This window comes from Drosophila biarmipes, chromosome 3L, assembly GCF_025231255.1.
Source record: "Drosophila biarmipes strain raj3 chromosome 3L, RU_DBia_V1.1, whole genome shotgun sequence".
Taxonomy (NCBI): domain Eukaryota; kingdom Metazoa; phylum Arthropoda; class Insecta; order Diptera; family Drosophilidae; genus Drosophila; species Drosophila biarmipes.
In genome coordinates, this window is record NC_066613.1 from 25768268 (window position 1) to 25784231 (window position 15964).

Consider the following 15964-nt stretch of genomic DNA (forward strand, 5'->3'; position numbering starts at 1 on the left):
AAAGTCTTTTGGGACTCCTTGTTCTATTGACAAATGCATCAATATTTTCCCTGTCAATGGATAAAATCTGCAATGAATGTTCTAAGACAAGTACAAGTAGGGGAGTGTTCTACTTATGCCATCTTATCTCTGATTCAATCTCATCAACTCAAAATGCACCTACCTTTTCACAGAAATGTTGATGGTATGGGTTGAAAAATTAATTCCTGAAGATGAAAAGAAATTTAAAGAACTTCGAACTTACCTCAACTTAAAAGATATTCATGTAAATATTTACAACGATTTCCCAGGACCCAGATCTAGTATGTATTTATGCCTCTGTTATGGTAATTATCCCAGTAAAAGCACCAGGAATTCGTTGAGTGATCGGCGGGTCTTTAAAGTGCCACAGTCTGGGGCTGCGTGTACATTCGGTTCCGATAGAGCGGCCGTTCATTGAGCAAACTGATTTGTAACTCGGTCACTGGTGGAACGCTGGTGGGCAGCAGCCTGTGTTGCCGCTGCCCATTTTGGGGCACGTTTCGATTGCCCCAGCAGCAGCGGCAGACAAGTGACTGCATTTTCCACTTGTATCTGTATCTGCTTGGATTTGGTTTTTTATGGTTTTGCATACTTTTTGTTCGCCGTTTTATTAATTGAGCTGTATTCATTAATTCGCCTCGCTCTGGGCGAGACGAGTGGCCGAGTGCAAAGGTCTTCCGATGAGCGCCGGCCATACAACTTTCGAAAGCGGGATTGATGTCCCGGGGATGTTTTTGCATGGCGAATTTCTTTATAGTCACGGGATTAATTGAATTTTGGTTTCTGACAAGTTTTTGATTGCTTTATAATCCGAGGTATCATTGAAAGGGTCTTGAAAATATGTGTCCAGCTTCTGGCGAAAGTTAATAAGCAAGTGCTAGTGAAGAACCATTCATATGCATTCACCTTTGATTTACTTCGATTTTCCAGTCATTTGTTCGCTGCCTGTTTCAAGCTCAATTAAAGCAAATTAAGCCAGCCGACCATTTCGGTGCGATATCAAAATTCAACGCTCCCAACCACTGGCGGCGGCCCAAAGAACAAAAACAAATCGACCAGCGTAATAACAATTAAAAAATAAAAATAACAACTGGTGTGCGCGCTCTATTTTCTTAACGCCTCAGCATTTTCAATGGTTTTGTATTGCACTTCAGATACACGGATGCATACAGGCTGAATATGTGTACATGGGCTATATATAGATACACTGAGAAAACAAACTATTGCTCTTTAAGTGTGTGCCCTAGCAAGGGTCTCCACTTAGAGTCAGAGATGTTTTATCTTTGTTCTGTTATCCTTAAATACAAAATAGATATATTTAGCTGTTCTAACAGAAGATACAATCCTGAAATTTCCTCTCTGTACATCAGATAAAACTACTTGGGGCCCGTGTGAGTTTATGTGGGTTTAATGCTGCGGCACATATGTTTCGCTTTTGCACCGGACCCGAATCAAGCAGCCGAAATGCTAAATAAACAAAATGGGCCGCGTCTCAGATCTCGTAGAACTCGCAGAAGATTCCACATATTGAGTTCGATTGGGCGCTCCGCATTGTGGAATAGTTTATTGTTTTGAAATGTTTCTTAATTACGCGGAACTCAAGTGGCGGAGGTGGAATACAAGAGCATCTGAAACGGAATTCCGAACATTTCCTTCTCGATTCGTTTGGGTTCGATTCAACGCGATTCGCATTCCCTTTTCGCACGCACACTCATCGGTTGAGTCATTAAAAGTCGGTGGGGAGCGGAGGACCCCTTGTTTACTATTTTAATGCTGATAAAGAATATGCATTCGCCTCTAAAAATAAACTGGAAGTATTCATTCGCCTGCGGCTTGACTCTTAGTGTCCCCATGTTTGTATGCAAACAATCGCATGCGAAGATTTATGCAAAAATTAATTTTCCCCATCGCGACTACCGAACTCGTCGAGAAGACGTATGTATCATTTTATTTGTTTCGCGCTGGGTTGGGCTCCTCCGATCGGGCTGTCGCCTCCTATAGCCGGTGGGTGTCGTAAATCCGGGGCCGATTACGTCAGTAATTCATTGGCGCTTTCTGCTCTCGGACTGGTTGGCTTGAGGGCCGAGTGAGCACGCATTTGGGCGCTTCATCAATCTGTCAGTCCATCAGCGGAGCGATTCGATGCGGTCAGTCGATAAGGCGGCTTTGGCATTCCCACTGCAACGGGTTGCGGTTTGTCACACCCCCGAATTCCCGCCGAGCGGGTTATAATGAAAAATTGCTGGAAATCTTGAGGATTTCGATTTTACAGCCCTATAACGTCGAAGAAAACGCTAAAGACTGCCTTAAAATCTCTCTAAATGCGTGGATACACGGAGAAGAAAATGTTTCCATCTATGATTGATTGCCTATTAGTTTATTACAATAACTAATCAATGGTTATGGCTAGATATCATGTTTTTAGGTTTATTTAATTCCAAAGATTTTAGTATATGTATGTTTGATTTTTATTGCTCTTTCTTCGCACAAGAAAAGATACTCCTAAGGAGAAATTTACGATCCGTGACTCAGCTTAGTGTGATCTATAATATTTTTATCTGGGACCTCGGCAATTAGAGAAGTTCTTCTGTGCTTAACCCCCAGTTTATGCATTCCTTTTCCGATTTGATTATCTCTCCGCCGCCTGCCTCCCCTCTTCCGGAGACTGTCGTGTCCATCGGCAGTTATCGCTGGGCTTGGCCTTGCCTCGCAATTTATTTCCATCTGGCCGGGGGACTGGGTGCCTCCTTCAATCAATGGCGCTGCTTTGTGTGTCGCCAGTGTCGGTGAGTGAGTGTGAAAATATAAAAATTCATTTCTTATTCGACTTCTGGATGCATTGGCATTCAAAGTCAGCCCAGCTGCAGCTCCCCCTCTCGCTGGGATGCCCCTGACTATTTGTTATATCGCCATATAGTGTATAAGATACGCACATATAAATTTGTGTGTACGGCTGTTTGTGTGTTGTGTGGCACTGTCGCTTTTGGCACTCACTTGTGCGAAAATCCATTGGAGCCCGACTGGCGGGAGCCTAATTTTTTGCCGTCTCCGATAGACGATGTAGCATGTGGATGGGGGACAAGGAGGTGGATGGGGAGGACGAGGAGGTGGTGGCCACCAGGGAGGGTGACTCAAAGGAGGGGCTCCTTCTTAAGTGGGCAGGCCGGTGGCATGGGAATGGAACTTGGCATCCAATCATAAAATTGCTTGGCAATGTCTTTCGTATGTTGATGGTGTAGTATACGCCGAGCGAAAGGAAGGAAGGAAGCTAAGGCAATCCATGTTGGCAGGAAACGTGAATTTTCTTGGGGGAATACTATATACACTGAGGTCCATAAATGTGCTGACGGGTATTCAAATGGATTTCAAGTAACAAAGAGTTTGCATAGAATTATAAAAAATGAATAATCCCCATAACTATTAAAGACGAAGATTAAAGATAAAGGATTGCAGATAGTATGGTAAGGGTGCTCTATCAACAAGGAAAATCTTTATGATTATCCACAAATGCCTCAAGTATAAACTATAAACTTATATATATTGACAACTTAATTCAACATTTAATTCAAAATGATCTGAGAGAGGTGGTTTCTCCTCTGGATGAAATGTAAAGCCTCTTTATTCTTCGCTAAGCTTGGTATCATAAATCGAGCTAATTACACGCACGCTCCTTCATAAAGGATTGTAATTAGAGCACTGATCCTTATCCCTCGGCTGACATAATTTGGCCACATTATGATGTGCCACCACCTTGATGATAATTGAAAATTACAGGGCCATCGAGACCTTTCCGTCAACCCGATCCCATCGCAACCACCCACTGGCTGCAGCCTCTTTTGCCCCCTTTTGACGTCACTTTTGCCGTCGTCGATTCATTCGATTTGATTTGTTTGTTTGCCTAACCCACCCACCCGTCCGTAGCCACCCATCCTCCCATCTGGGGATCTCCAGCCATCCTTCGGCCGTTTGTTGTGCGTTTGTTTATTTGTGTATTTTGTTACTTTTAATGCATCTTTTATCTGGATTTTGCCATCATCATTGGCCGCCCATTGTTGTTGCTGGCGATGCTGATAGCGATACACAAATTTGAGCCCCATTGTTGGCCACATCGCCCAGCGAGGAGTTGCCCCGGCGACGATGTCTTGTTTACTCAAATTACCACCGCAGCCGGGGTTATCCGAGGTGCATTTACGGTCCCTGTATGTCAAATCTGCCGAGTTGACCCCTGTTGTGAATTGGGAAGTGCTTTGGGTGTGGACTCCGCTTTTTAGCCGGCTACTCAACTCTGCCAGTTTTCTTTGGGGGAGAATCTCCAAGAGGTATTGCAGCTCAAGGAGCATATTATTTCAAGCAAAAAGTGTTTATTGGCGATCATTTAAGTTGAGTTGAACGACCCAATCAAAGAAAAGGAAGCTTTCGGACGTGACTGTTGTTTACAAGTACCGAAAATGTAAACGAAAACAAGTTGAATGTCCAGAATCGCCAAATAAACTTTATAACTCCTACGTATGTGGGCATTGTCGGTGACTTTGATAGAACTTTGTGTAAAGATATAACACTGTCTACTCTGAATTAATTTTAGTTTAAAAAACTCTAAGTCAATACAAAGGATTTAGTTAAAAAACTTTACCAATCGAACTTTATTAATATCATTAACATATTATTCCAAACACTATCCATTGATACCTATGTTGGATTCAGTTATGAATGAATTTTTAGTTAACACACTTTTCACAACAATATTGTGTGAAAAACTGAGTGGCTTTCAGCCGGCGTAATTGCACTCATTATCCCATTTTCAGTACCTCGTCACTGGATCGTGACACATTTGGTTTTAACGACCTTTTCTCACTGACCGCTCGTCAATTTCCGCTGACATGAAAAGCGAAATAAAACGTTCATGAGTCGTTTGATGCTGCTGTTACATTACTCAAGCGCAACTAATAATCAGGCGAGTCGCCGGTGGGGATCGCTCTGGCCATCTGTTGGACCTCCAAACTAGCCCGTCGTAGTACACAAAAATTGAAATTTCTATAAATTCAGCTATGACTCAGGCAGCGAGCAAAAAATAAGCGAATGAATGAGCCAAGAGCAGCATCATCGTCGCCATCATCGCCGCCAGCCAAGTACAGTGAAAGCTCTGCAGGGAGACAATTTCGGTGGATTAAAGATCTTTATAGCAGCGGATCGCCCAGGGAAGATTTGACTGTGTGATTTGAGGATTCGTCTGCCGGTTTCTTGGGACCCCAGAGCCTCTCCGCCTAGATGACAGTGTTCTATTTCCAGTGTTGCATGAATATCGTGCCACAGTTTTGGTCAGGGGGCAAGATGATCCGTGTGGCTTGTCTTACCTCACACCCTGAGTTTCCACACCATTCATTGATTTTATTTTACTTTTTTTTTGGCGCACCGAATGGAAAATCCACGAGATTTGTCTACTCTCCAAATAATTCTTTGTTTACCTTGAAAGTTCTCGTTTAGGCTGGGTATTTATAGCGCTCCATATATATATAGAATGAATGTAGGATTGGGCACATCTAGTATGGCGTATGGGGTCTAAATGTTGTTTTGGTTTAATTAAAATTTGTTTCGCTTTTATCGTTGAGGGAACTTTTTTCAACACATTTCACGTCGAATTTTCTTGGGCAGTTTATTTAAATTCTCCTTTCTCTTTTTTTACTGTGAGTTGTGAGGTGATTTATAGCATTCGAAGCTGATTTAAGCACTTGCATGTGTAGTCATCACCGCCCGCGTGTATGATGTATGATTCTATTTGTCTTTATGTGTGTACATTATTAGTGATTTTTGGGCCTGCGGTGAACGACAGCTAATTTAAAAGCCTAAAGCCAGAGTAAGGAATTACCTATTTATTGGTGGGATTAAGAAATGAAGGAAATATGTAAAGAAAACAGGAAAAAAAACGTGTTTGATTACTAAAAGAAATGATTTAAAAACATAGGAAGAGAGATAGTTCTTAAGAACAAGTATTCCAAGAGGAGCGTGAACATCCCCCCGTTTTTATCTAAGATCTCCGCATATTTCCCTGTTCTTGGGTCAACAAACCTATTCAGCAGTTCCCCTTAATTTGGCATGTCCATGTGCTGTCTATCCCGGCCATAAACCACTCGGAACCCTTTCAGCGGCTCGGAGGTTCGGCATTGTAGAACGTGCCTGAGCACCTAGCCCGACATCTGGCTGCATGGCAGAATCGTGCCAAGGTCTCAGATTGTGTTCGCTATAACTACGTGACGCTATCGTTTTGTAATTTTGATTGCTCCGCGAAGAGCGATACATATGTGTGTACGTAGACCGATGTATAAACCCAATCAGCCGTCGACCTACTAAACAGAAACTACAGAAACTTGTCCAACGCCCACCGTCGCATTTTCGCTTTCGTTGAGTGGCAGGCAGGGGAGCAGCTCGGTGGGGGCCAGGAGATCAGTGGGAGCCACCCACGCCCCAAGTGCTTGTCTTGCCAACGAGCAGAGGGCTGACCTGCACCTGTAATACTGTAATGTGGTTCGTTGGGGGGACATAATCCAGGTGTCCTAGCCCGGTAGTTCCATATCACAGCTAAATGAAAACGATATATTAATACTATTCGACTCTCTGGAAGCTGTTATGTTAATTTTAAATGTGATAACACACAAAAAAATATTCTTATAACTTCCAAGGAATTTCAATTACTTCCAGTTTTGAATCATCTACTTATGATCCATTGTTTTTTAAGGCTATCTTCCTTTTTCAAACATGACTTACTATGCTTTGATCGCTCTGAAAACGCCCTGAAACTGATAAATAAAATGTTTAATTATTTTTTCAAGCTAAATTTATCTTCTTATTCACACCCTGCACTTCATCAGTACATGTTTTTGTTTTGAACTTGATATTGGTGTAGACTTTCGCCGAATCACTGAATTCCAAGACCAAAAGTTTGAGTGCTATCAGTGTACATTTGGTTTTTCCACATTCTGATTGTCACAGAATGCCAGTTGAATCATTTGTTTGTATACACAATTGGATTTTTGGTTAGGATTGGGTTAATGGCCAGAAATGGAGACCGCCACAGCCGCATTCTTGGCCAGCTGCGGATAGCCACTCTCTGCGCGATCCTTCTAGCTCCAGCAATGCTCAATGTGAGGCACTCTTTTGGGCTTTTGGGTGTTGATTGATATTTTTTGTTGCTATAGACAAAAGTCGCTGGCGATGTGCGAGCGCTAATGGAAAAGTCTGGTGCAGCATTCTTGGAATGGTCTTCTATGAGCGCCCGTATCGGTGGCCGCTGCTCTTGCTCCGGCTGCCTTGGTGGCATTAACCGCAATGTCGACATCCCTCCATATATGTGCAGCCATATCGGCTTCTTCTCCAGCTCCTGCCCCACCTAACAGACTCATCCGCATCCACCCATCGGCGCCGAGGTCGAGCTGTGCTAATATGGAAAATGAAAACAGGAAAAATACTTTGTGCGTTTCTGCAGTTTAGGAGTGGATTGCCTGGGACTTTGTTGAACTCGCCACAGTGGCAACTTGATAGATGGATGGATAGAGATCTTCCAGACGCCACGTTTGCAAATGCAGTCTTAACCGTTTGCTCTGCCCTTCTATTTGCAGATCTTCTAAACAAACCGAACTAACGACAGCCGCAACGAGCAACGAAGAAACAAACAACGTAACAACAACGAACACTCTTAACACTGCCAACACTAATACACAGACACACGGGCGCACACACAGCAAACAACTTTCGTTAAACACCATTCTTCACTATCTGCTTAGCAACTGAAACTAAGCCATTAGCCGGGGGAAAAGCGGCTAACAACGAATTGAGGTAAGTGAAGGTGTCAAACGGTATTTGCATAATCAAATAATTAGTTTTAAGATTAGGAAGAAGGCAGTGCTCGTTGACTACTTTCTATTTTGACAACTTTTCCAATTCTTCTGAGACTACTTTGACTTGTTCATAATTAAGTTATGAGGTGCCATCTGAGGGGTCTTTAGATACAGGGCATAGATATATAGAGCAATGATGTCTTGAGTAGTTTTCTGCCACACACCGTATACTTCAACATGTTTGATAACAAGATAAACTTGTTTGAAATATAAAAAGGAAGACTATTGCTCTCCTTGAAAAAACACAATTAATCAAATAGATCCTACACATCTACCTATTAAAAGAGAAATGCCTCCTTGAAGTTTATTACTCTTTTTTATGCCTTTATCGGACTCGTCGTTGTATCTGGTCAAATGCTTTCCTCCACTTGACAAACAGAAATAAAAACTGTGCAAATTACATAAAAAGGCTCCACATTGGCGCGGCCCCATGGCATTTTGTTATCCTCTCCGTTGGCCAGGCGGAGGAGGAGGCCAAGCAATCAGTGGGAAAACATGGCTACGAAGGAGTGAACTTGTCCCAAGACAAGTGAAAACTGTGCAGATTCCTTGGCGGCCACCACAGGACTCCTACGCAGCCACACGCGTTCCAGGACACCCTCGCCAGGATCCACACACACTCGTTTATATGGCCAGACAAAATGGTGGCTTTGGCGCCCGAATGTCGCGCCAGTCGAGCTTATTTTTTTTTGTTCTTCCTTGGCTTTTATGTCGACAGCGATTGCACAGATAAGAGGGAGTGGTGGGTGGAGACGCCGCCCACCCCTCGTTTGTATCTTAAAGATTGTTGCATACTGTCCTTAGCAAAATTTACTCAACTCACTCGGTTATAATTAATCAAAATAAATCAGATTAATTAGGGAAAAAAGTTGGAAAACAGGGATCTCCAGCTGCCCGATTTCCCGGTATTCCTTAACCATTATTCATTTGATTTTCCCCCGGCAAAAAACACACTCAGCCAAGTTTAATTTATACAATTTTAGCCATGTAAATGGGCAATGGCAAAAACAATTCCGCCTGTACATAAGGCGAAAGCGAAGTTCAGCCATTGGTGGTCCATGGCCACCCATTGGGTGCTCCCAGTTGGTGGTGGATTTCCCACCAAGAGGCCAAGAAGCGGGGCGAAAAAAGCCAAAATGTTACTTTGCAACCCAAACCCTCCCCTTTGCGATAGGCAATTTTTACGATCTCGCCCAGCAGCAGCGGCATCTCATCCTTTTCGCGCAGCCTGGCTGGAAGGCAGCCCACGGCACATGCCATCTCATCCCGAGCATGCCCAACATCCCAACATCCTGGGCCGCCCGGGCATCCTGTCCGCGGAGCATGCGCTGATCTCGACGCCGTCGAGTCGCGGATTCACACAACGGTTACGACTAGTGGAATGAATGATGCTGACATCAGAAGCTCACGATGTCTTGCCGGCATAGCACATCATTCTAGGCCTAGCCGCTGATCGGGCAGGACTTGCCAGTTCAGAGACAAAGTCAGAAAGTAACTCCTTAGTCGCGTTCTAAGACCGCTTTGTGCCTGAGTTCTTGTTGAGTTTTTGAAACTAAAATTCGTTAAGTTTTGACGGTCAAGTGCCTTTTGTACCGTTGCGGTTCCTGTTTTTCGTCATAGTTCGTGCCTTATCCCTAAGAAATATTCTTAACTTCACACACCAAACACACACCCACACACACTGCGTTGTCGTCGTCGAGTGCCTTGGACACCTACTTTACTTTAAATAGACCTTAAGTCGTTGCGATTCAATCGCTGCTCAAAACTCTGCCACTAATTTGCCTTAGAAGAGACGAAAGTTTTTAAAAACCCAAAAGAAAAACAACACGAAATTACTATAAAAATTTGTTACCAAGCTTTACACACGTTTTTAACAATATATATACAAAAGTCACACGTTTATATATACTTTACAACATTTACAAAAAGAAAAACGAAGCCTTTACACTAGAGAACTCGAGAATTTTAAAAGTTATTTGTTGAAGCCCACGAAATCGAGAGCATTGAGAGGGAATTCCCACGTTATTATGCTGTATACGCGTTTTTTGAGATTTTCCAAATTGTTAGCGGTTTTTGCCATCGTTTTGTGTTGAGTATTTGTAAATTCAGTTTCGGTTCCGTACAATTTTTGTACAAAAACGGTACGCTCCGTTGCCAACACCACAAACGTGCCTCAGCTCGTCGAGCAGCTGCCCCGCAGGATCCGCAGGACTCGCAGGAGTCGCAGGACGCACCTGACCCAGCGCTGCCGTCGCAGTCAACGATTTTTAAAATCCCCTTTCCACACCCCGTAATGCCTTTCGATGACAACGCCAACCGATGGATCGCCAAGATCCTGTTGAACTCTACAAAACACCAAAAAAACACACCCAACACCACACACTACGCCCGAGCGTGCCTTTATAAGCATTAAGCCCTAACCGTAACCGTAAGCTTTGTGCCTTAACGTTTTTCGATCGCCAACTCTCGAAAAACTATAAAAATCTTCGAAGAGTACGTCTTTGTAAACAAGATCTCAAGATGAGCCTCACAAAGTGTTGGAGTAAGTAAAATTTGGGGAACTTGTTCAAAGCACATTTAATTCATTACTTTGTTTTTACAAGGGTCCAATAAAAATGGATAAAAGATATTAGTGAATTTTTTCTAAAAACATCCTATTGTTAAAAGTGTTAAAGGAAACAATTTTTCAATAATTTGGAGTTTAACAACACTGGTAGTGTTTCTGATATGGTTCCCCTGTTTCCTTCCTTAAGATATATAATAAGAATCCTTTAGTTACTGACATTTCTTCTTGTTTTTCGTTCCCCTGCATTTGGGAATCCATAAGATGCTTTCCTATCCACATCCACACTCAATTAATTAGCTGTGCTCATAGGAAAACGTTGCCGGCAGTAAATTACATCCATTAGCAGCTCAGTGTGACTTCTGTATAGAAAGTGGTTGCCAATTAGCGAGAGGCTTCAACTCCGCCTCCTTGCATGGGTTCCATTTGCATTCGGATGGTATCAGTTGGTGGCCAGCTGTGGAGGAGGCACTACCGAAGTGGCAGAGGATGGTGGAGGGAGAAAAACAGCTTTAGCCAGGCGCCCACTGTGAAAATTCGTGGCAGCCGCAGGCCAAATTCGGCTTTTCTCAGCTTGCACTAAAATTAACAAATATTTCCTTGATGATTATGTTTTATTACCTATCTGTAATTTGGCGATAGATGGATGTTGTGAGGGGAAAATAGAACATGGATAAGTCAAAGACAACGCTGCTGGTTGGAATTCGACACCTTTCAAATGTTCCATGATTCTCTTGTTTGACCTCTTCTTGGACGCAATCTATCTATTCATTGTCCTTTATCCATTATCTTGTGACTTTGACAGTTTTTCTTTTCTTACTCGGGGGGATGTGTTATGAGGACTTGTTCCTTCCTCTTGTTTGGCATGTACGAACATATAAAGTTAATTGAATTAATGGGCCGTATCGAATTACAATATTCACTTGAAGTAGGGTTGGTGGAGGTTCTTAAATAGATTTATTCAGTGTGTATTTGAAAGGGGAATAACCATATTGTTTTTCTAAATTTAAGTTAAACTTATTCAGGGAATAGAGAATACTTGAATAGTAGTGACTAAATTAAAGTTTTTAAAGTGACTAATTTATAAAAAGTCCAATTTTTAAAGTGACAATTTTTGAGGTAAATAAAGTTCAGACTTAGAATAAATTTATTATTAATTTATTATTAATTTCTCCTCCACCCCTCCATAATCGCACATTTTAAAACGCATAAGTCAAATCCTGAACCTGTTTTCCGAGGCGCAGTGAGGTTTCATATCGGATTACGCAGTCACTGTCGACCCAGCTATTCCCCTTTTTCCTGCTCATGCTGCGCAGGATTCAGATACTTTTGAAGGGCAGGCGCCACTCAGGCGCCCTGAGAAAGTCTACCCGTTCTCCAAGAGAAAGGGGAGAAAGTGAGAAAAGTCTCCGATGGCAAATAAAGGGGGTGACTTTACGGTGACTGCACCCTTTGCTTAGAGCATTTCTCTCTTTCTTTCGCCAGAGAAAAAGCACTGCGCAGGCGTTGCTCTCTCTCCTGTGCTACCCCGGCTGTCTCTTCCCGAGTCCTGGCACGGATGTCCTAGCCACTGTAGGGATGCTGACGTCGACGTCGGCGGAGCAGCATCCCTCCGCCGCGGGCTCGACCGCAGCGTTGAGTCAGCCTTTCCATCACACTCGTGCCAGATTCCGTGGAGAGCAGACGTGTCGCTCCTAGCGCAGGATGCCGACAATCGGTGTCATCCACAGCCGCCATATGGAACCGACCTCATCGTCCTCGCCCTCGTCCTGTTGTCATCCTCCTCGGCTCCCTATAAAAAGTAATTGTGAAAGTTTGTGCGTGATATTGTGTGTGTCTACCGGAAATTTCAAGTGCTTCCTCTTGCTCTCTCTGTGGGCACCCAGCAAAAAACAAAACATTTGTGGAAATTATTGATTTTTGCTCGACAGAGGAAAAACATTATAATGGGTAGCGTTTTTCCACCCGAACTCTGACACACTTTGGCCGCTTTTGTCATTGTACGGACGGCAGGATCGAAGAGCGGGCGACAGAAAATCAATTACGCCTGCCTTTCGGGGATGGAGAACATGGCATTAAGGGAACTTGGCTTAAAATCCTCAGCCTAATGATGGAGAGAACGGCGGATAGAGAGATACTTTGCTACCCCACAGGGCAACAGCACCACAATGGGCCTGGCTTTTCAGGCTTTGATTTGGCAACTCAAGTGTCCTGTTCCTGCCCTCTCCCCCATTCGTGTATGTGCTTGTGCGAGTGTTTCTCGAGAAGATTTTCATCAGCAATTTTATCGGTCGTCTGCGTTTTGGGTGGTGGCTGCCATCGCCACCGCCCCTGTCCGTCCGGCGAAAGATATCCTTGCGCTTTGGGGGTGGTTTCGGTTTTGGTTTCGGTCTCGGTCTCAGTCGACGGTTCCTGGGTTCCGTGGGTTTCTGGTTTCGGCTTTTCTGGTGTCTGTTTTCCACATTCAGTTTGTCCTCTTAAGCATAATTCATTAGGATATTACAATATTATAATATGGTTTATACTGCAAACTAGGATAACATTTTAGTCTACTTTTTCTTTCCTTTATGGTGTGTTTTGGGTCAGAAAATTGGTTACAATCACATTCATGTAGGATTAAAATATAAAGGAGTTTTAAAAGAATCCACTTGTCCAAAGATATAATGTGAAAATTGCTCAGAGCACCTAGTTATCTGTAATTATATCAACCAAATATGGAATATTAATATTAAATTTCCCCTTCATCTATTGCAGTGCCTTTTGCATTTTCCACATCCTTGGAAGTTTACCCGAGGAAACGACGACGAGGCGGAGGAGAAGGGAGAGGTAGAGTAAAAGGAGCAGGAGAAGCTGAAGTGAAGCAGCAAAGACGACGCCACGATGTCCACACTATCGCTGCGTATCCAACTAGAGGGTGGCCGGGTGACGAAGACCATACAGTTCCAGCCCAACACCACAGTCTTCGATGCCTGCAAAGTCATTCGCGATAAGTTCGCCGAGGCAGTGCAAGGACAACGTATGTTAAACCCCCTTATTACTATCGAAATCTCCTCTTAACTAAAGAAATTCTTCTTCTTTTTTACAGCCAGCGAATATGGACTGTTCATTTCCGATGAGCAGAACCAGCAGGGTGTTTGGTTGGAACCCGGACGCACCCTGGGCTACTATATCCTGCACAACCAGGACACGCTGGAGTACCGTCGCAAGACGCGCACCCTCCGCGTTCGTATGCTGGATGGCGCCGTGAAGACCATCCTGGTGGATGACTCCCAGCCGGTGTCGCAGCTTATGGTGGTCATATGCACCAAGATCGGCATCACCAATCACGAGGAGTACGGATTGGTGCGCGAGGACAACGAGGCGCAGAACGAGAATCAGCCGGACAACAAGTTCGGCACCCTGACCCTCAAGCGGAAAATCATGGAGAAGGATCGTGATGCCAAAATGGAGAGTTTGCGCAAGAAACTGAAGACGGACGATGAAAGTATGTAACTAGCTCAGTCCCTCAAAGCGGAAATATTGCAATTAAATGTTTTCTTTTCAGTGAACTGGGTGGATGTGAGTCGTACCCTGAGGGAGCAAGGCATTGACGAGGCAGAAACGGTTTTGCTGCGCCGCCGCTTTTTCTTTTCGGATCAGAATATCGATTCGAGAGACCCCGTGCAGTTGAATTTGCTCTATGTGCAAGCCAGGGACGCCATTCTGGATGGCACTCATCCTGTGACCCAAGATAAAGGTGGGTTTGCTTTTCTTAGACTCCAAATAAACTCTTATAACATTATTTTACTTACTTAGCTTGCGAATTCGCTGGCATTCAAGTACATATTCAATTTGGACCGCACAATGAGGCCAAGCACAAGACCGGATTCTTAGAGTGAGTTAAAGATTTTTACTTGGCTTTTAGATTTTTTTTAACTCTTCAAAATCTTCCTCTTAGTTTGAAGGACTTCCTGCCTCAGTCCTATGTGCGCACCAAGGGAATCGAGAAGAAAATCTTTTCGGAGCACCGAAAGCATGTGGAACTTTCCGAAATCGACGCCAAAGTCCTGTACACAAAGACCGCCCGGGAGCTGCCCACCTACGGTGTTACCTTCTTCCTGGTCAAGGAGAAGATGAATGGCAAGAACAAGCTGGTTCCCCGCCTGCTGGGTGTGACCAAGGACTCGGTTCTGCGTCTGGACGAGCACACCAAAGAGATTCTCATCTCGTGGCCCTTGACCACAGTACGTCGTTGGGGCGCCTCACCGAACACCTTCACCCTGGACTTTGGCGACTACGCCAATCAATACTACTCCGTTCAGACGACAGAGGCCGAGCAGATTGTGCAGCTCATTGCCGGCTACATCGACATTATTCTTAAGAAGAAGCAGACCAAGGATCACTTCGGCATTGAGGGCGATGAGGGATCCACCATGGTGGAGGAGTCAGTGGCACCTTCCAAGTAAGTTGAGCTGGTAATATTAAAAGGTAAATCATTTATAATAAATTGTTAATTATTTACAGGGCCACTTTCTTGCAACACGAAACGAATCGCTTGGAGCAACTCAATGTGGAAAGCTTGGCTCATCCAGGCATTATGCGTCCTTATGACGGTAAGTCTTCCCTACGCTAACCTTTATAAGCACTGAAGCTTGCGCTTAATATTATTATGTATATAAATGTCGATGTTTTTTATTTAATTTGAACAAAGGGTAAACTAGATTACTTGCTAAAGATGTTTTTAATTTGTATTAAAATCTTAAATATAATAAAATATTAAACTTATTAAAGACTGAGGATAAAGTTTAAGGGATTATTTATTTTCCTTAAAAACAATCGACAAAATAAGTTTTGCTACTTGCTTGATTACTTTTTATTGCTTATCTTGTATATGCTAATTTATATTTTTTATTTTTACCAACCTCTCTGAATGTCGTTCAATGAAATCGACAACAGGCGAACGCTCCTATATGCAGAACGAAGTGCAGACCGTGCAGTATGGTGCCTTCGTCGGCCAGGTGAACCATGCCCACCAGCCGCCCTCGGTGAGTCTGACCCCGTGCTCGGTCCAGAGCATCCAACCAAGCATCCTCCACTAACCCCACTCATTTTCACTCAGCTAATAATTTATTTCACGCACTTTTTGCTTAAGTTGCCACTGCACTTACTCGTACCATTAACACAACAACTGAATCTGAACCATTAAGCCATAACCCCACCTCATCTGAAGCAATCTAACTTGAAGCATTTCTCTAATCCCCTTCTCCTGACATGCTGCAATATCTGAATAAAGCCAGTGGTCATCCAATGTTTTACAAAGTATGCATTCTGCTGGAGAGAGTTCTTTCAAGCCCAAGTTTTAATTTATGTTTTTTAAAATCCACCTTTAGACTAAGGAAGTTCGCATTAGTTCTGTGAATCTGACGGAGCCACAGCGAGCCCTGCTTGGTTACATATCCGCTGGCCAGGATGTCTTGATTCGCGCTGACGAAGAGCTGCGCACTAAGGTGAG

General features: G+C 43.6%; 1 protein-coding gene across 5 annotated transcripts in view; it reads left to right on the forward strand.

Moving 5' to 3' along the window:
* LOC108034880 (talin-2) overlaps positions 1-15964 on the forward strand; it is a 29032-nt gene that overhangs the window by 2833 nt on the left and 10235 nt on the right. For 3 of the 5 annotated variants that reach the window (XM_044095120.2, XM_044095121.2, XM_050886642.1), the window contains exons 2-10: positions 7632-7848; positions 13228-13489; positions 13559-13957; positions 14018-14209; positions 14269-14347; positions 14411-14914; positions 14977-15065; positions 15409-15497; positions 15843-15959. In XM_044095120.2, coding sequence (XP_043951055.1) covers positions 13354-13489; positions 13559-13957; positions 14018-14209; positions 14269-14347; positions 14411-14914; positions 14977-15065; positions 15409-15497; positions 15843-15959 — 1605 coding nt within the window. In that variant the 5' untranslated portion in view covers positions 7632-7848; positions 13228-13353. Of the gene's footprint in view, positions 1-7631; positions 7849-13227; positions 13490-13558; positions 13958-14017; positions 14210-14268; positions 14348-14410; positions 14915-14976; positions 15066-15408; positions 15498-15745; positions 15772-15842; positions 15960-15964 lie in introns of those variants that run through there. The other 2 variants (XR_007763803.1, XM_017110087.2) reach the window with 2 other exon arrangements.